Source organism: Podarcis cretensis (genome assembly GCF_951804945.1).
Source record: "Podarcis cretensis genome assembly, chromosome: 1".
NCBI lineage: Eukaryota > Metazoa > Chordata > Lepidosauria > Squamata > Lacertidae > Podarcis > Podarcis cretensis.
Window position 1 is genome coordinate 71,633,458 of NC_137170.1, and position 25,079 is coordinate 71,658,536.

At 39.0% G+C, this 25,079-nt stretch overlaps 1 protein-coding gene across 15 annotated transcripts in view; it reads left to right on the forward strand.

Moving 5' to 3' along the window:
• Positions 1 to 25,079, forward strand: part of STK33 (serine/threonine kinase 33) — a 57,203-nt gene that overhangs the window by 2,964 nt on the left and 29,160 nt on the right. For 3 of the 15 annotated variants that reach the window (XM_079966323.1, XM_079966314.1, XM_079966326.1), the window contains exons 2-8: positions 10,754 to 10,817; positions 13,976 to 14,063; positions 16,369 to 16,419; positions 16,881 to 17,195; positions 21,472 to 21,594; positions 22,987 to 23,100; positions 24,267 to 24,371. In XM_079966323.1, the coding sequence (XP_079822449.1) occupies positions 16,378 to 16,419; positions 16,881 to 17,195; positions 21,472 to 21,594; positions 22,987 to 23,100; positions 24,267 to 24,371 (699 nt within the window). In that variant the 5' untranslated portion in view covers positions 10,754 to 10,817; positions 13,976 to 14,063; positions 16,369 to 16,377. Of the gene's footprint in view, positions 1 to 10,753; positions 10,818 to 13,793; positions 13,882 to 13,975; positions 14,064 to 16,368; positions 16,420 to 16,880; positions 17,196 to 21,471; positions 21,595 to 22,986; positions 23,101 to 24,266; positions 24,372 to 25,079 lie in introns of all 15 variants that reach the window. The other 12 variants (XM_079966321.1, XM_079966322.1, XM_079966324.1 and 9 more) reach the window with 12 other exon arrangements.

Genomic DNA, 25,079 nt, shown 5'->3' on the forward strand with positions numbered 1-25,079 from the left:
CAGATGTAACCAGCATGGCTAATGGTTAGGTATGATGGGAGTTGCAGTCCATCAATATCTAGAGGGCCACAGGCTCGCCATTCCTGGTTTAAGATTTCCATATGTCTCTGGCTGTTACTTTTTCATTCTTATGTTCATGCTCCCTCTGGTGGGTTATAGCTATGTGCACATCCATAGGATACAAAAGTCAAGAAAAGATTTTTACTGGGCAAGGTGCTATCTAGCATTCTTAAATGAGGCTACTTATCTAGATCCATTTCAATCTCATTATGGTCCATTTCCATCACTAAAACAGCCTTGGTTACCCTGATATGTTATCTGGTTGGGAGACCAGAGGAGAGTGTGACCTTACTATTTTTTCTGCGACTCGCAGTGGCTTTTGGTTTCCATAACCAGGGGTAAAGGTAAAGGGACCCCTGGCACTTAAGTCCAGTCGCGAACGACTCTGGGGTTGCAGTGCTCATCTTGCTTTACAGGCTGAGGGAGTCGGCGTTTGTCCGCTCCACAGACAGTTTTTCCGGGTCACGTGGCCAGCATGACTAAGCCGCTTCTGGCGAACCAGAGCAGCGCACGGAAACGCAGTTTACCTTCCCTCCAGAGTGGTACCTATTTATCTACTTGCACTTTTTGGCGTGCTTTTGAACTGCTAGGTTGGCAGGAGCTGGGACCGAGCAACGAGAACTCACCCTGTCGCAGGGATTTGAACCACTGTCCTATTGATCGGCAAGCCCAAGGCTCAGTGGTTTAGACCACAGTGCCACACGCGTCCTTAGACCAAGGGTAGCCAACCTTTTTATACCTACCGCCCACTAATGCATCTTTCTTGATGGTAAAATTTCTTTACCACCCACCAGTGCTCGATGTAAGGAGCATTCAGATTGTGCCGTAGAACCCCCTACCACCCACCTAGAATTCTGAAACGCCCACTAGTGGGCGGTAGGGACCAGGTTGACAACCCCTGCCATAGACCATGCTGGATTGGCTGATTGAGTTGGGAATTAGAGACTCTGCTGTGAAGTGGTTACATTCCTATCTGGAGAGCAACTTTCAGAACTTGCTGGGAGACTGTTGCTTAGCCCCCTGGCTTTTAATATTCTGAGTTCTGTGGGGTTTTTAATATTCTGAGTTCTTGTCTCCCATGCTATTCAGCATTTACATGGAACCATCTTGCTGTTTTTATCTGATTTGTTCAGAAATGTTATACAACTAGCAATGGCTTACAGCAGAAATGAAACTGCAGTGTAGTTTCTAAAGTGCTCTAAAGTAGCACTTTAGAGGCTAGCAAAATGCATTATTCCTTAAGTGTGCATGGATAAAAAAAAATGAGACATCTGATCCTGTGGATTTTAGTCCCTAAAACCTTAGGCCATAATAAATTTGTTAGCCATTAAGGTAGTAGCATTGTTCTTTTTGTTGTTTTGCTCAAGTTGCATAATGGTCTACTTTACAGAGTTGTGATGGTAAAAAAACATTTTGGCAAAATTAAATTTAAATTAAAAAGCTATTTGTAAAATTGAAGTTCTTAAGTGTCCACAATAGCAAGGGAGGAAGATGATGATGAGAAAACCAAAACAACTTGGCTGCACCCCATGAACTCCTAGCATCCTCACCAGGTCTAGTGGGCAACCGCACCACTGATTCTTCTAATTATTTAATGGAAATGAACACATTTGCAACATGGAAGTTCTCTGTGTTGGTGGTATTTACTAGTTTTTATTATTGTAGACCAAACTATAACTTCTGAAAAACATATAGCCACTTGTTATAAAACAGCACACTGTGATACGTCTCCAGAAGTGCTAACAAAGCTTACTGCCCATCATAGGCACAGTCTTGACCCTTGTTTCCTACATTACATGATTTCTGACAGAATTTTCAGCTACTTTATTAAATTTGATTAGATCACTCTTATTCTATGAATGTATTCAATTATATGAATCTAATTCTTAAACTCCCTTCTGTGTTGTTGAAATAAAAGCTATCTTATGGCTACTGGGCCATAAGACACAAGGGCAATAGACTAAGATGATTACTCATTTTCTCTCTGCTTCTAAATGAGCAACTAATTACGTTATCTAATTTTCAATAGATAGTCATATTCACTCTCCTCAAGAATGTTCACGGCAGCCTGTAAAATAGATGCTTTGAATCAAGGATTCACAAATCATTAATTTGCTAAAACACATTAGGAAGGAATGGTGGGAGTAGGTTTTTTTTTTTTTTGTAAGGGAGGAGCGAGAAGAAGCCAGCCATCTTATCCAGAAAAAATTACAAAACGGGATAGGAGTTGGTTTTCTTTACCCTGTGAAACCAATAAGTTTAGTGTAGCACAATTTTGTCCATTTGCAACATTAACAGAAATGCTACCCCATTGAATTGGCACTACTTAGGTTCACGAGCTGCTCCTAGAAAAAACCTGCTAATTGCTAAATTGCTAACCTGCTAAAACTCCTTGACACTTAGTCCTCCCTGTGCATAACTTTATCATATTTTCTAGCTAGGAACCTCCTTCTTAGCTGACATTCTCTATACTGTTGCAGCTGCAACCCTTCACCCTTAACACAAGAACAGTCCTATTGGATCTACCTGTAAAACAGAATCTACCTGTAATACTGTAATACAGAATCCTCTGTAATTCAATTTCATTGGATGGAATTCTGGTATGGAAAAGAGAGAAAAGTGCTATATTTCTCCCCAGCCCACCTTCTCTACACTGTGCATGATTTTGTAGATTTCTATTATATGCTCCCTTAGTCCATATTTATTAATGTGGTGGGGAGGCTACAAAAAAAAAAAGGTTCCCCCCTCGTTCCCACTATGAGAAAGCCTGTATGAGTCTAGCTTACGTATGTTAGAATATTCCTATTTTCATTGGAGAAATGTTGGAGTGTATCCAATGGGGAATTGCACACCTGTACAATCTTTATGTTGTACAGACTGCATATCCAGACCATAGATATGATATAAGAGCCTTCTAACTTTCTCCAAAGAATGTTACATTTACAGTATGACGTAAACAGGGATACATTACACTGACTTGGACAGAATTGGGTTCTCTGTAGTGTGTTTAACAGGGCAGTCTAAAAGCAATTTTATTATGGGAATGTTCAAGCACTTGAGGAAGTGAACTAGACAAGAATGCAAAAATCCCACTGAAAGCAGTGCTCCTAGCAACTACCCAAGGCCTGCAGTAAACATGAGCACAGCAAGCTTCTTTGTTATGTGAACTTTTGTGGTTTCCATTTAACAATGGGGCTTTCTGGACAAGATTTTATCTGCAGTTTGTTAATATGAATGTGGAGATGATCACAATGACTCAATTTCACTGTTAATATTTCTATCCCTTTATCTTAAGGGCAATCTCTTATTTAGGATCTTTTACACCTTTATCTGAATACAGTACATGCTTTGTTGTGGTCAGATTGTATGGTGATGGCGTTATTTATGTCCAGATCTTTCGAGCTTCTGTGTCAACAAAGTAGAATCAGTTCACAAAATTTTTGTGCAATATAACAACCAGGATATCGCACTTGGGGTATGAGCTAATGCAACAAGGTAGTATAGATTGATAACTAAGATGCTGGTAGGATATTGCAGCAGAGTTTGGCAGGGCATTAGTATGCAAAATAGTTCTGAAATTGGTAGAAAGGGCTTCCATTCAGCAGGGACCCATCTATATTGGTGCCAGCCCATACAAGTGGATTTAAAAAAAAAATCATTGCTGTCAATCTCTTTTTTGTCAGCTGTGTCACAAATGGGAGTCATGGGATACAGTAGGTTTGAGTTTAGAAACATTTTACCAAAAAGGAGAAGTGTTATTTTGGTTAATGGATACAACTGAGATTCAAATAATGTACTGCCATTATCCTCTCTCTGCAAATTAACTGAAAGGGAAGAGCTGCATCACTTAATTTAAATGTATTCAAAAGTAGAATGAGAAGGGCTAGTGCAATTTTGTTGTGCAGTTATCCTGCATACTTATTTTGCAATGTGTACCTCCCAACATCCATGATGAAGGAGGTAATTTCCTGATGATTTAGAGAGATCAAATTGCACATAACTTCTGTAGATTTAATATATATGCATATTGTGCTGAGGATAGCTATAGATAAGAAACATTTTCTTTCACATAATGTTTGAATGGAACACTTAGGTGACTCTGAAGTGTAAACCACATTAGTGTTTCTCCACTAAAATGCAAAACAGTGTATTGAGAAACAAATGCCAATTGAATGTGACTATACAAAGCAGATACTGTATCGTACTAAGGTGCCATCTGGTGGAAAAAACAAATGACAGAATTAAGGAAATCACTTAATACTTCCACCCAGGGCTGGATTAACCATTAAGCAAAATAAGCACTTGCTTAGGGTATCAAGGGAAGGGGGCACCACAGATTCATTGCCAGATTTTTAGCATTAATGGTCACAAATTGCTCAGCTGAACGTTCATTCTCTCAGTTGAAGTATATTAAAAATCCCAACAGAACAACTATGCAACGAGGTAGGCTGGATGCCTTATTATCTCTACTAAGTATGGAGGCATATGTCTTATGTAAGATTTGTTCTAAGGATCTGATTAAAGACTTTGCAATGAGAAAAAGTAGATTTTCCCCCCAAATATGAATAAAGTGGAAGTATACAAAAGTGGAAGTAAAAAAAAAAGCAGAGACATCACCTTACCAACAAAGGTCCGTATAGTTAAAGCCATGGTTTTCCCAGTAGTGATGTATGGAAGTGAGAGCTGGACCATAAAGAAGGCTGATTGCCAAAGAATTGATGCTTTTGAATTATGGTGCTGGAGGAGACTCTTGAGAGTCCCATGGACTGCAAGAAGATCAAACGTATCCATTCTGAAGGAAACCAGCCCTGAGTGCTCACTGGAAGGACAGATTGTGAAGCTGAGGCTCCAATACATTGGCCACCTCATGAGAAGAGAAGACTCCCTGGAAAAGACCCTGATGTTGGGAAAGATGGAGGGCACAAGGAGAAGGGGATGACAGAGGACGAGATGGTTGGACAGTGTTCTTGAAGCTACAAACATGAGTCTGACCAAACTGCGGGAGGCAGTGGAAAACAGGAGTGCCTGGTGTGCTCTGGTCCATGGGGTCACGAAGAGTCGGACACGACTAAACGACTAAACAACAACAACAACATACAAAAATAAACATTACTTTCCATCTTTCTGTAGGTTTTGTTTCATTTGAAAAAAATTTTTTTTTAAGTTAGATAAATATGGGGGCACCAAGATCTTTTAAGTGCCTATGACCTCCAAAGGTCTTAATCTGGCCCTGCTTCCACCACACGGAAACCAGCCTTGAAAATAAGTCCAAACATTTACAAGCCTGCTGAATCTTTGCAAAAAAAGTCGCCCCCCCCCCCCCCCGCACAGCAGAACTTTGCTTTCTTATGCTAGGCACAGAGGCTGGGTAGAGGATGTAAGCTCTGCTCCATAAAACACCAGATGTAGCTGCAACCATTTTAAAAAGGGGAAATTCATTCCTCATGCAAGAGCAGCACAGAAGAAAGCCCAGGAAGAGCACTTTAAGGGGGTGCGGGGGGGGGGGGGGAACCCTTGCAGGTAGCATGCACAAATTTGCAATACTGCCAAGACAGAAGAGCACAGTGCAGGAAGTGCTAAGGATGGGATTTTAAAAATAATAATAAGATAGACGTACGCACAGTGGTTGCTCACTTTTTCTTAGGCTCTGTTAATAAATGTAACTATTTGTGGGATAATTTATTCCTGAGGAGACTAAAATAGGATTGCAGAACCCCCACTGCCTGAGGAGTGTGTTAAATTGTCTAGAAGATGCTTTGTCGCAGAAGCTACAAAGAAGAGAGGTTTATGTTTATGGTGAATCCATGGCAGGATAAATTCTGTAAAGTTTTGTTAGTGATCCATCAACCCCTCCCTTCCCTCCCTCCTTTTCTTGTCCCACTTTCCTCCTGAAGGAGCTTGGGGCACCTGGTTTGTCTTTCAGCCTGCACTGAGATGGGGATCAGTGTAGTATGTGTGGTCTGTATGCTTGCATGTGTGTGTGCATGTGAGAGTGTGCGCTCTAGGAATGTGTGTGCATGAGTGAGAGAATGTGTATACTCCTCCTAGTGTGTGCATGGGCACCCTCCTAATTCTGTTGTTGAATGTGATGCAAGGTCATAAACGGGATAGTTCTTTGTGCCCTCTCTATGCCCTCTGGCTTTTACCAGGCGGCAAGCTTTTAGTTTAGCAGTTCCTGCCCTGTGGAACTCCTTGCCAATAGAGGTTTGGCAGGTGTCACCTCTGCTATCTTATAGATCTCTTTTTAAAATTGTGTTGTTCAGACAGGCCTTTGAAATACATTTTTTTTTACTGACCATTTTTCACTGATACGTCATTGGCATTTTTACTGTTATTATTGCAGTACTGTGTTTATAAGCTATTCAATGCCTTGTTATATTTTCTATGAAAGTGTGGTTTTGAAATAGCTAAATAATAAATGAATAATAATATCAGCTGAGGAATACAGGCCACAACGGAACTTAAGAGAACAGCGAGACATATAGGAGTGTTTGGAGACAGGGGTTTACTGAAAATCCATTGTTTAAAGATTTGATGCCAAACCATACAGCACACAGACTTCCCATTCTCTTATGCCATAAAGTGTAAATGGATTTGGAAAGGATGAAGGAACTTCTATTGGCTTGATTAAAGAAATCACCAAGCCTTTGATGACAGTACAAAACTGCCACCTCGTGGAAAAAACAAATAACTACAGTGCTATGTAACTTTATTAATGAAAACACAGATGTATTTGGGTCTTTTAATTTGGTTCTGATAATAAAATATTGCAAACATTGAAAGTTAGTCCCGTAGGTTTTTAAAGTCATTTCCCAAATTTTTAAAAATATACTAGTTTATACTACAGTTTTTAATTTCAGGATTGAAGCACCTTCTGGGGAGCTAAACTAGACAACTGTAGTTTATGCTTAGCACTTGATTTTCATTATAGCTGCACTTTTCCTTGAGCATAAGTTCCCAAGTTCACCTAAAAAAAGCCCTTTAAAAAACTTCTTATCAAGTTTGTACCTTTCAGCATTTAATTTTCTGCTTGCAGCATTGTTGCGTTAAACTATAAGCTATATCACCCTTGGTCTTTGAGTGAAGCTTCATTGAAGGTATTGTCTTTATCATATGACAGACTTGTAAATAAATGTTAAACAATTTTGTTGAAGTTCAGAGGATAAAAAAGGTCAGCAGTCTGCCTTCTTTGTTCCCGATAAAACTACAAAGATAATAGCTTTGATTTATTTCTCTTTGAGGAGAGAATAACACAGTGCAGTATAGAGAATTTTTCACACTAGATATCTACATGATTTACATACTCTTTTAGAGAGTGCTGTTTTCTTCAACTTTCTCCCCCAAAGAAATGTTAGCTTCCTTGTCTTACATAGGCACACAAAATAGAAAGTCTGTAGTACATTCCATTTTTTCAAGATGAGTACAGTATTGTTCAATTTGTTTTAGCCTTTGACTTGAATATATATCATTAATTTCAGCTTGTTAGTGTGATGGAGTGGTGTAGTTTCTTCTGCTAACTCCAAATCCATGTATATCTGTGCAGTTTTTTGTCTCCAACACCAGCTCTGTCTATGTCATTATCTGATGAGGAAGGTTGTTGTGTACAAAAACTATCATTGTTATAAATTAGTTCATTGATAAGGTGCTAGGAAACTTCTGGGTTTAGAAGCAGAGAGGCATGGAGTGTACATGAAACTGCACTAAGTAGTATGGCCATAGTATGTGGTGAGGGTGTCTACAGTTAGACTGCTATGATGCAACTGCAGTTGAGGAATTCCCCCTTTGCCCTTTGAATTGAGTACAGTGGTACCTCGGGTTAAGTACTTAATTCGTTCCGGAGGTCCGTTCTTAACCTGAAACTGTTCTTAACCTGAAGCACCACTTTAGCTAATGGGGCCTTCTGCTGCCGCCGTGCTGCTGGAGCACGATTTCTGTTCTCATCCTGAAGCAAAGTTCTTAACCCGAGGTACTATTTCTGGGTTAGCAGAGTCTGTAACCTGAAGCATATGTAACCCGAGGTACCACTGTATGTGATTTTCAGGGATGGAGTTAACAAAAGCGAGATTGCCACCTCTCCTATTTTATTTCGTGATTATTATTATTGATATTATCATCAGTAGGGTTCTATAAAGCCCTTCATCTTAAGATTGTGGGAAGTTTACAGGATTAAAAACAGCATTACAAACCAATTTTATTTTATTTTATTTTAAAAAATCAATAATAAAGTAACATTGGTTTGTACAACCCACTAAGCCAAACCTTGTCCTAGCTCAGTATGGCAGAGGAGCAAAAAAGGACCAGAGATGGGCAAAGTGGCTGCAAGCTCTTCTCCAGAAGTCTGTATGCTTGTGCAGCCTCACAAAGATAGTGTTTGCCAAGTGGTGCAAAGCAGGTAAGTGATTTAAAAGCAGCAGAACTGGATAAAATAAAAACAATAAGTAAAAGTCTTTTTTGGGGGTAAAACAACAACAACCAGGGAGAATAAAAGACCTGGCACAAAAAAGATAGCATAATATGTGCCAGGTGAGTATTTCTGGGAGAGGAGTACCACAACCAAAAGTGCCCTCTCTCTAGTTTCCACCTGCCTTACTTGCATCAGTGGGATGTTCAAAGAAGAGCATTGGCAGGTGACCTAAGTGTACAGTCTGTATTTGGTTTCTGTATTAGATTTTAAGAGCTGTTGAGTTTCTGAGAAATTATTTTTGTGAATCACATAACAGTAGCAGTGTTTGCTTTGATAGCAAGTAGGTTTTTCTTGATACTTTTTTTGTTTGTTCACTGGAGTGCATTATTCCTATACCTATGTTTTAGGAGTAGCAGGTTCAAGATACGTGAAGGTGGGGATTTGTATCTTACGCCAGATGAAATGAAAATCTACTTGGGCAATAGCTCCTCTATTATCTTTCTTCAACAGATAAAGCAAACACTATAAATCAGCATTTTATTACTAAGGCAAGATACAAAAGATGGCTTTAACAGTCCTGCACAGAGGGAGTAGATAAGAAGCATTTGTCCTTTCATTAGTGTATGTAATACCATATTTGAATTAATATTCAACACAATAAAAAGTGAACAAAAATTGGCGACAACTGATGGTGGTGAGCAGCCATGCTGAATTATATGATTTTAATAATTTGTGGCAATCTTTCCTTTTCTTATGTAATTATTTTTTTGGAAAGTAAAAGGCTACAGCCTTACAGCAACGTATAAGAGATTTTAATAGAGATTGAATAGAGAATGCAGTGTAGTGGATTTGAACAGGGAACATACTTTCCATACAGCGTATACTGGCATCTCTCTGGAATATATAAAATAGATATGTGAAATATACCTCACAGATGTAGGCTGCAATCCTTACTCCCTGATGGGAGGGAGTTAGGGTGGTGTGTAGAGTTTTTTCCACTGGCTTTTGTCCCAGCTCCACCGAAGTGGGCAGAAAGCTACTGTTGGTGGTTCTTATTCTGATGGTAGACAGCTGAAAGGATGGAAACAGATTAGTTTGTTTTGAGGTGGGGTGGCAGAGTCTACGTCCCATGGATCCTCCCCGCAAAGGCCCAATCCTTAAGCCTCTCAGTTTTGTCAACCAGGAGCTGGTATAACAAAAGAAAGAAAGAAAGAAAGAAAGAAAGAAAGAAAGAAAGAAAGGCTTCCAATGCAACAGAGGACCACACTTTCACGCCTCCCTGGCCCCTTGTTAGTATAGTATATAACTTTGTGGAGGTAATTAAATAGGCAGGGTGCTTTTATATATAACATTTACCATGGGAAAGGCCAGTGTTAAACGTACTTCACTTTTTATTTATTTATTGAGTGGGCATGTATGGGGTAAAGCAATTCTTTAAGTAAATTGTCCAAAACTTCTTTACAATAAGAACTTCACGATGTTATCAGCATAATCTGTGAAAACCAATCTATGAGACCAATATGACGGTCATATTTTTAAGTAAACTATCATGTCCTATGATGTACTTACCACACACAGAGAGCATCCAATTAGTCCAGTTAAGCATATTTGTTTTCACTTGTTTTTCTTAATATCTTCTATGATGCTATCCATTACAGCCGTCTACTTTAATGTATGGTGAATATATGTTGGTAATTAAGCAAGCATTTTTGTTAAAAAAAGAAGATAACGTGGAAAAAATATATTTGAAAAATTATTAAATAATTTATTTTAAATAATTACAATATTTTAGATAAACCGTATTACTGGTAGCTACACTCAGTAATATGGATAATACTAAATATCTGATGAAGCCACCTCATGTGTTTTATTTTTCTCATTGGCTAATAATGTTTTCTTAGTTCCAGCTGTGTTGTATGTCTGTGTGTGAGATTGGTGTTCATAGCAGTATGAAGCATTAGTTAGCGGCTTGACTAGTTAAATAATTACCTTTTCTTGTACAGACTTGGCCCTTGTTGTCCTTGACAATAGGATGCTCTCATGTGCAATTAAACATTAATTTGCCCCCACTCTCCTTGGGTCTCTGCTTATGGATTTTTTTCACTTCCAGTTATGCCCCACTGATTATAAAACCTTGGTTTCCAGCCGCTGAAAACCTGATTAGACTTGTGCTGCTCTGATATAAGGTGGATCCCCTCCCCCGGTATACTTTCTAGGCTTACTATTTTGGAGCAGCAAGTATAAATAGCAAGTAAAATATTCATTCATTCATTCCTTTTTTAAATATAGGGAATGGGAACATTTTGAAGTTACAGTGGTGTTTCGTGCGACCAATCAAATGTGAGTGTATCAGGTAAGAATTATTTTTTGTTAGTAATCAATTTCATTTTCAAATGCTAGGTTTGTAAAAACACACAATAGGTTTCTCTTTTAGAAAAAACACATACATGCATCTAAACATATTTCTTACGCTGCAGTGCTATACACCCATCACAAAGCAGCAGAGTTCTACCACGTACCACTCATAGTAGTTACTGAAATGTGATAAAAGACAGTATTTACCACACTGCATGTCTACAGTATGCATTGCACTGCAATGTTGCACACTCACTAACTCGTCACATTTAGGCTAAGCAATTACTTAGTCAGTCCAGATAATAAGTAGGCAGAAGTAAGAAAGATGAACAGCTACCATGAAGCTATGTAGTAGTTGGGGAGATAATATTTTTTGGCTGGCAGGTATTAATGGGCCAGTCATGTATCAATGAAGAACAAGAAGGCGATGACTACAGTGCTTCTTTCAGGTTTAATATCAGTCAGTTCAAAGGATCGGATATTAGGTGACCAGAATGGAGTGTAAGTCAGTCAGATAAGCAAGGAACATCTAGGCTGTAATGTTACTATAGCAAGAGTTAGACTGCACATCATTCCCTCTCAGTGGGGAAGATGTTTCTTACACTGTTCTCTGTTGTTAGACTCTAGTGCACTAACTCCGTAAAGCAGTCCAGACTTGTTTTTATGGAAGCAGTAGTTTGCTGACCTAGATGGGGATTTCGCTGGAGTTGGTGATATGACAGCTATGTCTGGAAGAGAAGCAGAAGGCCTTGGAGGGTAATCATACTATGTGGCAGGGTAGCCCCAAATACTGATGGAGTGTCTTTTTTTGTATAAAAAAATAGTAATTTTGTGTAAAAAAATAGTAATTCTTATCTTTGTTTAGGTGTAGGTTGTGACTTCTCTTGAAAGTATGTTTTGTAGGATCTTTTGTAGGATCTCTTGAAAGTATGTTTTGTAGGATCTTTTGTAGAATCTCTTGAAAGTATGTTTTGTAGGATCTAGTGACTGCCTCATTTCATACATGTTATAGACAGTTGTGGTCCTGTGAAAATAGGTTATGTAGGCAGTAAGCTTCATATGTATGACAGGTTGCAGAATTCCCTTGTTTGTATATTTCTGTCCTGTCATCAGTCATTCTACCAGAAACAAAATCATTTATTTACTTTGCTTTAAATTTTGCCCTGCTGAAGGAGGCAAGGTGTTGATATCAAGTACGGAACACTATCGGTAGACCCATGCCCCTTGGAGGACTCAACAACAGAAACATAAATTGTTGGATGGAGAAAAATAAACAAATGCATAAAATAAAAACTTCCCACAAATACATTCATAGAACAATATCAGAGTTATAATTCATATTTTTAAAACGATGCTGTGCACTGTTGAAAAAAAAAATCCAATCATAACTGGCAAGAAATCTGCTTTTTTGAGATTAGAAAAGGAATTTTCTTGTCAAGTGTCTTACAACAAAGGACAGATATTTTTTTAAAAACTTTGAGGAAATGACATGGTGATGTCCTTTCAAATGAGGAAATGAATCCTCTTCCTGTGAAAATGAAATCCTGCACATATCTCAGTTGCCTTTTAAGCCTTTCAACCTGTCAATGAAATTGTGTAATCAAATAATAGCATGCCTGAAGCTTATAGCCTTTTCTTGAGAAGTAGTATCATCAAACGATGCGCTCTATTGATTTTAATCACACTGAACCAGATTTTTTAAACTTAGAGTAACGGTATTGGCTTCAGTAGGATTACTCCAGAATTTATATCATATAAGCACAGAATTCTGTTCATTTAAGAAAAATATTATTCACTATAAGGTACTGGAACAACACTAGGTGAAAGAAAATATGGTCGGATTTTCTTTTTCTGGAAGCTATTCAAATAGTATTTCCCTCTGACCACTTGCTAAAATTGTCAGATATTTGCCTCCATTTTGTGATGAGTATTCAAGGTCATTGCAGTGCTCAAATGTACATGCTGCTTTACTATTTCTTCCTAATCAGCCTGAGTTCTTGTTCACTTTTTCATTTTTTATCCATCATATATTGTACTTCAACACTGCTATGCTAAAAGTGCATTTTATTCTTTCTTTTTAGTTTATTAAAGGTATTTTCCAGTTAATCCTAACACTTTTGAGCACGTCCACTGGTTCCTGAACATGTTCAACCACTAAAACTTGCATGCTCTTTACAGTTTTATTATTTATTTATTTTGGGGATTTATATATGTACTGCCTTTCAAAACATAAAATCTTTCCAACTACCATAAAAACATCATTCAATACATCAATACTATAATTCAAAGAGGAGTATAAAGCAGTTTGATAATTATCCTTTGAGCAGGAAACTGTTTCAAATTCTGCTAAATTTTGCTTTGCAGGAGCTTAAATGAAAGAGTATTAACAGTATGTTTTATTGACTTTGTTTTTCCATTAATTTTTCACTTTATAAATGGAGCTATTAAGTTCTTACTTCGCTATAGAACGTTTCAGTTTGTCAGGATTTTGTAGGTGGTATGAAACGAACTAATTCCATAAACACAACGATTTCACCCCCTCTCTTCCCCCTTCGTGGCCCCTAAATCTGTTCTGTGTTTTTTTCCTACCCTCTAGATCAAATTCGAGGAGGATATAGGGTTCTCATGCACAGGGAGTTTTGGTGTGTAAGTGGGAATTTTTTATGTAGAAGGAAAAATCTCGTTGGATATTGCCCTGTAAATTGTCTTCTGAAAAGCCTTCCCCCAGCTCTCCAGAACAGATTTGTGCCAGTGTGTAGGAACTACAGGGAACAGCGGGATTCAGCAGCCTCTAACTCAGTGGCTGTCACTGCCCCAGAAGATCAAGCACCTATTGTTCATATTCATTGCAAACCTTGAAAGTATTTGATGGGGAAAACAGACTTAAGATCTTGCAAATCATTTTCTGGTTTTCTCACTTGCCCCAAATATGCTGCCAGAGATGCTTCTCCCCTTTATGGATCCTCTTTCCAAGGTACCTCCAGAATTTCAGTACCTTCCCTGTCCCTCCCCAGTCTGCATCATCCTGATCCCAATCTGAACCTCCAAATTCCACCCACAAGGTAAACTCTTTGAAGGAAACATGACTAAGGTTGTGCAAATTTATACAAGTCCATGTTTTGCTATTCAAAAAAATCTTTTGGTTTTTTCTTACAGAGTCTGTATTGCCATGGTGCAAAATTTGATTTTATTGGGAAGAAAACTTCACAGTGACCTTCAGCAGAGTATCTAGAATAATAACTCAGTGAGTTGATACACTTTGGCAGTACAAAAATTAAAATAAAATAGTAGCAGGGAAGCATTTACCTCATGTATATTTGCTTTGAGATGCAACTAGGCATATATAATGTGGTTAAGCAAATGTAACCTATTTCCATTTAGACAATTTTGACAGTGATTGATTTTGATCTATAATGGCATGGCTGAAATATTGATAAACTTGAGTTAGCACCTTCAAATGTTTGAATGTGACACATCACAAAGTACATAGGTGAGATGGCAGACCCAGTTGTGCTTATTGCTTGTGAATGTACTCTTAGAAACATAAAAGGATAATAATAGAATCATAGAATTGTAGAGTTGGAAGTAATAAAAGTTTTGTGTTTGTTAAGCAGAGATGAAATGTTTGGATACAGTTACATAGTATTGTTTTGTTTTTTGTTTAATTATCTAGCTATTGTTTTTAGACTTTAATAACAGGGCACCATTGCACATGAGCTTCCTATAGCATTCTGGTCAAAATGTAAAGGACTTTACCCACCTTTTGCTTTGATTACTACAAGCTTTGGTCTGTCCAGAAGGGATTATAATTATTTATCCTGCATTTGTTTAGTTAACTTCTGTTCTTCTTTGATATTTTAGGAATGCTTTAAAATGTACTCTGGCTCTCTGCATAAAAAGAGATTAGGAAGCTAGCTATAAATTTGATATGCTTGGCTAACACAAAAAGCGTACAAGAGATTCTTTAGGTTAATTATTCTTCAGTATCCATGTGGTGGGTAAATCACACTTGCACTTTGCATGGTTGACCATTAAGCTCATTGATATGCTGCTATACGTCAGGGATGGCTGACTTCTGCATTGTTGGGGACCATGCCATTCTCCTGAGCACCTGATGGTAGGAAGTGTCTATTAACTAGCAACCGACTTTCTCATGAGTAGTCAAGCTCCATAATAAAGTATGTGCAGTGCAATACTTAGGGTATCACAATTATAGAACCCATGTGCTCAAGGTTTAGCCAGGACATTACATACAAAATCCAAAAGAGAGAGTATGTGTGGAGTCACTATTTCTTGGGAAAGGAATCTATTTTCCTTTTCCTTACAGCTGAAACTGTAGACCAACCTTTCATGACCATGCTTAGAATTTGGTTGGGCTGTAGAGGGTGCTGTAAAATGATTTGGTCCCAGGCTTGCCAGTTGGTCTTTCCTGTCATATATTTAAAGTCAAAATTTAAAATCCTTTTCATATACTCTGGTAGCAAACATTGGAACAAGCACAGCTCATTAATTTTTAGAGATGAGCAAAACCCATGTTAGACCCGCTGCCAACATGTGAGGTGCTGGGCCCACCTGATTCCTGGCATGCCCATGGCAGCAGCCAACAGGGCTGAGGGGGCAGCTTTGACTGGTGCTCTGGACTGCATGCTCAAACTCACCATCCTGCCCTATTAATTATGCTGCCCTGATGTGCTTCTGGCATGGAATCCAGAGCTCCAAGTGGCAATGGGGACTGCAGGGGGCAGCTCGGCAATGACACAGATCAGAGCTATCTTGATTATGTTTGTTTTGACCCCAGCCTACACATTTCACAGTTGAAGTCGCATAAGATGGCTGTGCCACCACCATCGTAGATAGGTTGGCAGGTAGCAATCTCAGAGGTGGAGTAGACATATCTCAGAAGTTGTTGGATTTGGGGGAATGTACCCAGTGAGGAATATAAAGAACATTAGAGAGCAAAGGCTTTAAGGGGGGATGGAATTGTTTTAAGGTCTGACACACACTGGCTTAAATTAAGTTTTCTTCTTTTAAGGATCAAGCAATAAGATAGGATCCAAAGGCTTATCTAGTCCAACATCCTACCAAATACCTGAAGCCCTGTCAATTCATTCAAGCTAGCCAAATACACATTTACCTCTCTAGCATAATAGGTTTTGTTTTATGTTTTCAATTTTTATTCTACAACTGAGAATATAAACAGGGAAGAATTCAGTGTTGTGCTTTTACAAATGTTCTATCAGCAGAAGCACTGAACAACCCCTCCTCTCTCCTCTATGAATGTTTCTGGGGGTTTTCCCATTCCCACTGAGCCAATTTGGGGTGCAAGTGCAGGAGGCAAGACAGGAGGGAAAACCTTGTTATGCTAGGGGAAGTCCAGTTAGTTGAATCCAGCCCAGAATGATAAAGTAACTAATAACAAACAACAGAACATTCTGTTTCTGTATGGTTGGGGTTTTTTTTGGGGGGGGGGGTCTTTTAGTTTACGAACAGTAGGCAGATTACTTCGTCTGTAGACTTCAGTGGTTTCTTTCTATCCATTCTTACTCCAGCTCCCTTCCATGACAGTGCTACCTATTTCAACATGGTCCTCACTTTTTGAGGTAAGATTTTAGGTTGTACATAATATTCCTTCTAATATTACATCATAAAAATGTAGCATTATATATTCCCCTTTTGTAAGCTGAAATCATCAAGATAAATAATTTCCCCTGCTTAAAAAAGGTAAAGGACCCCTGACAGTTAAGTCCAGTCGTGAACGACTCTGGGGTTGTGGCGCTCATCTCGCTTTACTGGCTGAGGGAGCCGACGTTTGTCTGCAGACAGTTTTTCCAGGTCATGTGGTCAGCATGACTAAGCTGCTTCTGGTGAAAACCAGAGCAGTGCACAGAAACACCGTTTAAAAATGTGTGTAAGTGTGTGTGTACACACATACGTGTGTATAGAGAGATCGAGAGAGATCAGAGGTCTGTACAGTACTGTTATTGCTTGAAGCCATTGCTAGTCATAACACATTTTAATACCACCAGTCCACTAACTGTGACCTTCCAATTCCTTTTCTCAGCTTTTTGTTTTGCTTCCTTCAACAGTGGACACTGAGGTGCCAATCTTTGTGCTATTGTTTAATTTGCACAGCAGGATCTACACGACCAAACAGATGGCTGATCTCAGTCAGGAAAATACAACTGCAAAATGTACAGAGTGTTGCACATCATTTGAACCAAGCAATGTTGTGCTTTTTTGCCCCCGTTGCAATAATGGCACCATGAGTCCTGAACAAGCTGTAGTAGAGACCTCAGATTCACCAACTACTTCAGTGAGTGAATGTTCGGATCCCGAAGACACCTTGTCAAAGAAACAAACATCTTATTTAGCAAATGTAAGGATACTAACTTCAAAGATTTTATTTTCTTCCTTTTCCACCATCCTTCCACCACCCCAGTGTAAGTTCAGATAACTTTCCCTTTTGTGAAATGCCTTTGTGAAATCTGGCCAGTGATAGTAACGTCAGGCAAAATAGGAAAATGTCAGGATTCAAACCTATAAAGCACTCCCCTCCAGGAAAGCTGCTTACCCACTCAGCCACAGAAACAGGCAGAAGACATGGAGCATTTGCCACCCTCCAGGTGACCATGTACAATTCCAACCATATGTGGCAGGACCAAATAGGACACATAAGAAACTCTAGCCCTATGAAACAGTAGAAGTCTTGCCTGGAGAAAGTCCTAGGCTTATACTCAGACAGGGATAGGAAGCTTAAGCTTGTGCAGACACACCTGACAAAGTGCTGACCAAGCCAGTTGAGTGCTGGATGGGCAAATTACTTGTTTAATAGTGGACCTCTGCTCCATCTTCCTGTGCTGTTTTTCTTGGCTGGTTAGCTCTGCTAAGTTATTGAACATATATGCCTTGTTCCTCCCCCTCCCCCTGTCAGTTGATGGACTCCTTTACAGTGGCAGCAGTACCTGTTTCACTTGTGGGTTCCGAGAGGCTGCCCGCTTTGAATGGAGGGCTCACTGAACTTAAATCCCAGTAGTAGAAAAAGCATTGGCACCCCTCCCAATTAAGACTCTCATCTTGAAGTGAGATTGAACTAGGATGGGAGAAGAGATCCCTATCTGCTAACTCCCAGTAACAAAGAAATGGCAGCTGTATGAAATCTTTTTATTGAATGGCATGGCAGATGGAATAGCATCTGAAACAAAGGCAGGCGGGATTGCCAGTCTTTGTCCCAGCAGCGGTTTGTTGCCATTGAAAACTGCATAACAGCAGGCAGAAGAGTTGCAGGTGTTATGCTCACCATGGCTTCTTCTACATGTTGGATATGCCTTTACCTGTTTAAGCAGCTGCCTGCCTGTCATCTTGCAAAGGTGCAGGAGCCTGTCTGGTAGCTCCACAGAGGAAAACCTAGAAGTGTTCTGGTGACTGCTAAGGATGAGTGGGCTGTCCAGAACTTGCCTTAGACCAGCGGTTCTCAACCTGTGGGTCCCCAGATGTTGTTGGACTACAACTCCTATCATCCCTGAGCTCTGGGCTTGCTAGCTAGGGGTGATGGGAATTGTAGTTCAACAACATATGGGTACCCACAGATTGAGAAAGGCTGCCTTAGACTGACTTATTCTCTGATCCCTCCCACACCCTGCTCAGGCCAGTTTGAGGGCGTTAGAAAAAGCATCCACTATTCCCTGAAGCCCTTTCTGCCGGTCCCCTGCCTCTGAAACGCAAGCTCCCTAACCTTTGTCTTTTAAAACCTAATAGGCATGGTGCTTTGAGCAGTGACAGCAGAGAGATGAAACGAGTCCCCCTTGCAACAACTGGGGTGACATCATGAGATCAGTTTCAGCTGATGTTGAGAATGTAGAAATGTTGAATCATTTGATTTTCTTTGAAATAATAGCTCACAATTTTCAAAAGTTACAATAATTGTGTGGAGAAATTAAGCAGAAGTGGTGATTGACCTAAATTTCTATTATTCCCCTGATGCTTTTTATAGAAAATATGTTCAAAGGACATTTTCTTTTGTTTTCAGTCCAGTGCTGTGTACTACCTTTATTTGAGAACACAAGTATTTGAAACTTGTAGAGCACAAATCTTTAAAAGGTTTTGTTGCAAAAAAATCCCCTGAAATAAATATACATTCAAAACAAATGGGATGGGATAGCACTTAAGATTGAAACTCCAGAGGATTACCCATAATTTGGTCAATTAACACAAATTGGCCTCCTTAAAGTAGTGCTCTTAAAAAGCAGGATGCAAACTTTGAACAATCTCAGATAAACTTTGTTTGAACATACCACGAGTGATTTACATCTGATATAAAAAGATAATATAGTAACCTATGTGACCGGCAGAATCCAAGACCTGAGAGAGGAGAGAGCTGAAGAAGATTGGAAGAAATTTAAGATTTATTTACAAAAATACTGTAATTTGGTTGAATGTTAAGGAGGATGCTAGATCATAAATAATTGAGCACCATTAAATTAGATGTAATCTGGATGATAAAGGAGATTGAGGAAAGTATAAATTTTTTTTTTGGAGAATTATTAGACTAAATTAAATAATGAGACTTAAGAATGTAAACAAGTTGATAAATTGCTGGAAAAAGTTTTACAATGATGCAAATGGGAGCGAGAGACGTGAGGGAGTCCAAAGAAGTTATGAAAAGATGTTATGATACATGTTATATTGTTTATTATTTTTGCATTTCTGTATTTAAAAAATCTCAATAAATATTTATAAAAAAAATAAAAAAAATATAGTAACCTATGATTATACTCTTTATGTCATATAGTATAATCAAAAAGAATTACTTCATTTTACTATTGGCAACTGAGTTTTACATCTCGGATGGTCAGTAGAATGCATAGGATGTTTTGAAAAGCATGACCATTAACTTTAGAATTGCCATATATGAAATCCATTATTGTTATAGATTTCTTTACTTTTTTAGTGTAAGATGGATATTATATTAGCACAAATAATTTTAGCATCATTGTGTTCTCTTAGTTATACATTTACTTGTCTTTTTTCCAACATCAGCTACTTCATTAATTTAGTATCTAATTGATTAACTTAATGCAAGCACTTAATACAGTGTCATTTTCTCTTAGCGTATACCAGTTGGCTGATTCACACAAAAAGAATAATTTTTTACTCTGCTTGATTTTTTTAAAAAAAGTATTAGGCATTAGGAATTTTTTTAAAACCCTAGTAATTCTAGATTCTTTATTCAGGCTGTCTAACACCAGTAGCATTTACAGTTGTAAATACAAATACATTTCCACTACTGTTTATTTAGTGGAATGCCTTATATATATTGTTCAGTATCAGTTTAAAAATGATTTTTTAAAAGCAGCCATTAGGCTCTTCTGCTTGGTTGGCTTATATAGGTGCAGCGTGAATCAGATTGCCCTATTTTATTTTAACACAGTCCCTTCCAACTCTACAATTCTATGTTTCTATTAGAATATGAATATATGAACCTGCTTTATATAAAAAAAAGTTTTATTGTGAATTGTCTTGGCTATTTCTGGTTTGAGGGTGCCATACTGCTATGTAAATATTTTGGAATAAAAAAACAAAAATTGAATTGGATCATTAGTTCATCTAGCTCAGTACTGTCTCTTTACTGTGATTGGCAGTAGCTTCTCCAGGACTCAGATTGAATTTCTCCCCAGTCTTGAGACTTGTATTAAATATGGGGTCTTGGATTGACTATAAGCTAGACCTTCAGTCCATCTAGCTTAATATTCTTGACACTGGCTAGCAATGCCTCTCTGGGTTTCAGGCAGGGATCCTCCCCAGCCCTCCCTAAAAACACCAGGGATGGAACCCGGAACCTTTTACATGAAAAGCGTATGCTCCACCACTGAGCCATGGACCTTCCCCTGCGAAGCATGATCATCACCCTTAGGGAATGATCCCTTTTGGGACCATAGCTGGTGTGCTACCAGCTATCAATGCAGGATGGTTGCTGTTCAGGGTGGCTTTCGCTCTTTCAGCTGGTGCTACATGGGGGTAACTGCTCACCTGCTGCCTAGACATACTAGTCCTCTTGTAGAAAGCAAGGAAATAGAGAGGCTTATTGGGAGACATGCTGCAGAATCTGGATTCTGTGAGTGAGACTTGCTTTTGAGCAAGCATTTCCTAGAAGTGAAGTAGAACATAAAAAAGCAATGCAAGCTTAAATTACATTGGAACTCCTTGTTGAAATAGATTAAATGCATCAGAAAGGGAAAAGGAATACATATTTTTGTATAAGGTGTCTATAGACTCTCTTTCTTTACACTTATTCATACTCTGACACAGGGGTAGCCAATGTGTTGACTTCCAAGTGTTACTGGACTTTAATTCCCACTATCCATTACAATTGGCCATACTGGATGGGGCTGAGGTGAGTTGGAGTTCAACAACAACTACTACATTGGCTGCCTCCTGCTCCATCATACATTTTGCTTGTTTTGCGATCTGTTGTTTTGAAATCTAATAAGTTCACCTTTTCTAGGTCTCGTCCCACTTCATATATTTTCTCGTTTTCTTGTAATAAGTTACATATAACTTAGTTCATGTGCCGGAAGGTACATAAAATAGCATATAGCCTTTTAAAACAGTGGTTTGTATTTTAATTTCATGCTTCTCTTTTTATGTCCCTAAAGATGCCAAAGTCAGAACTAACAGACTCTCAGAGGAAAATGCTCATTACCACTCCAGGCATTCGTGGCAGTAATACAGATTTCAAAGTTCCTCACACGCGAATAGAAGATGGAGCAGCAATTCAGGTTCGTAGCTGTGCATTCCTCCAGACTTTTGGTACAATTTTTAATTAGAAGATGGCAAAAATAGCTGCGTTGGTCCATGGGTGGGAGAGTGGTAATGCCTGTATAAGGACCATCCTGACTGACATAATATCATAGAATCACAGAACTGCAGATTGGGTTCCAAAGGGCCATCAAGTCCAACCCTCTGTAATGCAGCAATCCCAATGTCTAAAGCAAGCTTTCAAGTTTCTCAACACTCTTCATCAGGCTGGATGTCAGAGACTGGGCAGAGGAGGAATGGTGGAGACCGCCTCCCCAGCCAGACCCTTCCAGAGAAGGAGGAGACAGTTCAGAATTACAACAGAGGTTTGAGGGAGGTCACAGCTCAGAGGCAGATGAGGGGAAAAGCTGGGAAATAATGCGACAGGAGGAGGAGGAAGAAGAACCACCAGGGGAGAGACAGCTGACGGACTCAGTGTCTTTAGGAAGCATTCCAGATCTCCCCTCTCCCAGAACCCAGCAGGCATTGAAAGTAGGAGAACAGAGAGCTCAGAGGCACAGCTCAGCCACCATAGTGATGACGCATAATGGCCTCGTGTGCAACTTTTCCAGTTCTACAATATTCTTTGCAATCGGTGGTGGCCAAAACTGTGTGCTGTAACCCATGTGCAGCCACACCATATATTTGTATAAAGTATTATGATATGGGCAGGTTAGTTTTTTATTCTTTCCTAATGATCCCCTGGCATGCAAATTAGGCTGATATTTTCATTGTCCTATCCACCACACCCCCAATATCCCTTTCCTGATCAGTTACCATCAGCATGTATGTAAAGTTAGGATTCTTTCGCTCCACGGTATAAAATGGAAGACCCGTATATTTTCCCGAAAGCATCCTAGAACATTTGTTTTGTGAGTGCCTTCTTTTTCAAGTGCAAAGCACACTCCATTGCTGTCAGCCCCCTGCCCCCGTCATCACAATCTGGTTTTTTGATGTCCTGCAAAACTCACTTTTCCTCAGTAATAAGGATTTGAATATTTAGTGAAATTCGTCAGTCTTGAGGATGTTTTTCTCATATATTTGACTATTGACATAACTTAGGGGCCCACCCACACTTTCACTTTACCTGTGCCTAGAAAGCACAGGTGAACCTGTGTCTAGAAAGTCTGAGCGATTTTGCCCTTGTCCCACAGATTTCTCTGAGAAAACCTGCTCTTTACCAATGAATCACAGCAAATGTCAATCCGCAGAAAGCCCAGCTGGCGTTTGGTCCAATTCAGCAGTAAAGATTGGGTTTCCCTAGGGGAAAGTGGTGGAACAAGACCAAGTCTGGATGAGTCCTTACTGAGTGTTCCTCTGTAACATTCGACTTGTTAATTTTATTCTTCTTATTCTTCTTCTTATTACTGTAGCAAATTTATTCATTTGGAAGGAAATTAGGACAAGGCAGCTTTGGTGTGGTGATTGAAGTAACAGACAAAGAAACAGGCATGAAGTGGGCAATCAAGAAAGTGAACCGGGAAAAGGTAGGCTTTAATTGTATTGGAGAATAAGTTTTTATTTTTCAGACAATGATAATATTATTTATTACAAATTAATCACCACAATACATTTATGTGCCCCAAATTCACATTGCAAATGGTGAATATGTTGATTTTCATGCTGTCATCAGTTTTCTTCAACTTTCATTTCTTAGAAAGCATGAGACATAATATCGTGAACAACTCTGAGACCTATGGATAAAGGGTGATATACAAATAATAATAATAATAATAATAATAATAATAATAATAATAATAATATAATAATGCTACCAGGAATCGTATTTGGATAAATAATTGCAGAATCAATTTTGTAATTATTCAGTTACGTAGTGCATGATCCTATCCTGCACCGGTTCATCACCCAGCCACATAGGGAATGCTATCGGGCACAAGAGACTCCTGTTTATACCCTCCTCTTTCCTTCTTGGTGAGAAGGCTGTGGCATATCACTAGGCCATTAGGGGAATGGAAGGCTTGCACATTCCTTCCATATCTCAATTCAGCCTCCTGTTTGTACTTGTTGGCATTTCAAGCCTGAGCAGAGGATCAAGGCTGCATGGGGATATTTATTTATGTATGTATTTGGAACACTTTTAGCCCACACCTCAACATACAGTTCCAGGGTGAGCTAAGTCCAATTAAAAACAAAATAACACTAGTTCTAATGTATTTAAAAGAGCAGGTAAAAACTACATATCCATTAAAATACCATACATAAAAAGGCCTGTGAGTCGGTGGGATTTTATTGAATACATTAAAAAAAGAAAAATTATATTGGTCTCTTCCACACGTCTCAAAAAAATTAGAACAAGTAACATCTAATTGGAGTAATATAGAACCTTTTATTCTTGGTACTCCTTGTGCCTCTGATGGTTTCAGATGGTTTATAGGCTTATTTTTCTGTGTATCTTGCAACTCATGTGTGCCATACCTCTTGCTCTCTCTTCACTTACCTGTCTGTATCTTATTGCAAATATTGGGATAGTTTTATCATTCCTCTTATGAATGTAACAACCATGCCTACCTTGGCTTGGTTTAGTTTTTTGTGTTTGTCTCATGAAGTTCTGGTAGGGGTGTTTGACAGGGCTAAGGCTATGGAACCTGACTTTGAAACTGCCGCAAGAAATGTGTTTCTCTCACTCTTAAAGGCGGGGAGTTCTGCAGTAAAACTACTTGAAAGGGAAGTGAGCATCCTAAAAACAGTAAACCATGAGCATATAATACATCTTGAACAGGTGTTTGAGACTCCCAAGGTAAGACATTATCAATAGAAATCCTATAATGCAATTAACCCAAAGGTGCAAACCATGTGTGATGATGACAGATGGTTGTGTTAGAATTGTGTTGCCATTCAGTTCCTATAAAGTGGAAATGGGGCTTTATAGAGGGGGAGAGGGTGCTGAAGCTCCCAAGTCACCCAGTGGTGCTCTGATATAGTCCCACTAGGAGTAAAAGACCTTTGAAGAAGCTGTTTATCAGGGAAGTGAGCGGTACAAAGGGTCCTTAGCGCCTGCCTCCCACTTCCACATTTTGCACCTTGAATGACTCTTCTTTGAAAAGCACTTATAACCAATATCACTTTATATCTTCAGTGTTTGAATGCTGTAACATTTAAGAATACAGTTGTACCTTGGGTCCCGAACGCCTTGCAAGTCAAACGTTTTGGCTCCCGAACGCCGCAAACCCGGAAGTGAGTGTTCCGGTTTGCAAACGTTGTTTGGAAGCCGAACGTCCAACAGGGCTTCCACGGCTTCCGATTGGCTGCAGGAGCTTTCTGCAGCCAATCAGAAGCCACACCTTGGTTTCTGAATGTTTTAGAAGTCGAATGGACTTCTGGAACAGATTCCATTTGTCCTCCGAGGTACCACTATAGTTGGCTGTTCAAAAATATGAAGAATATTAATTCTTCAATCTTTGTAAAACAAAAATGTTATTTCTATTTTTAACTAAATATTTGAGGC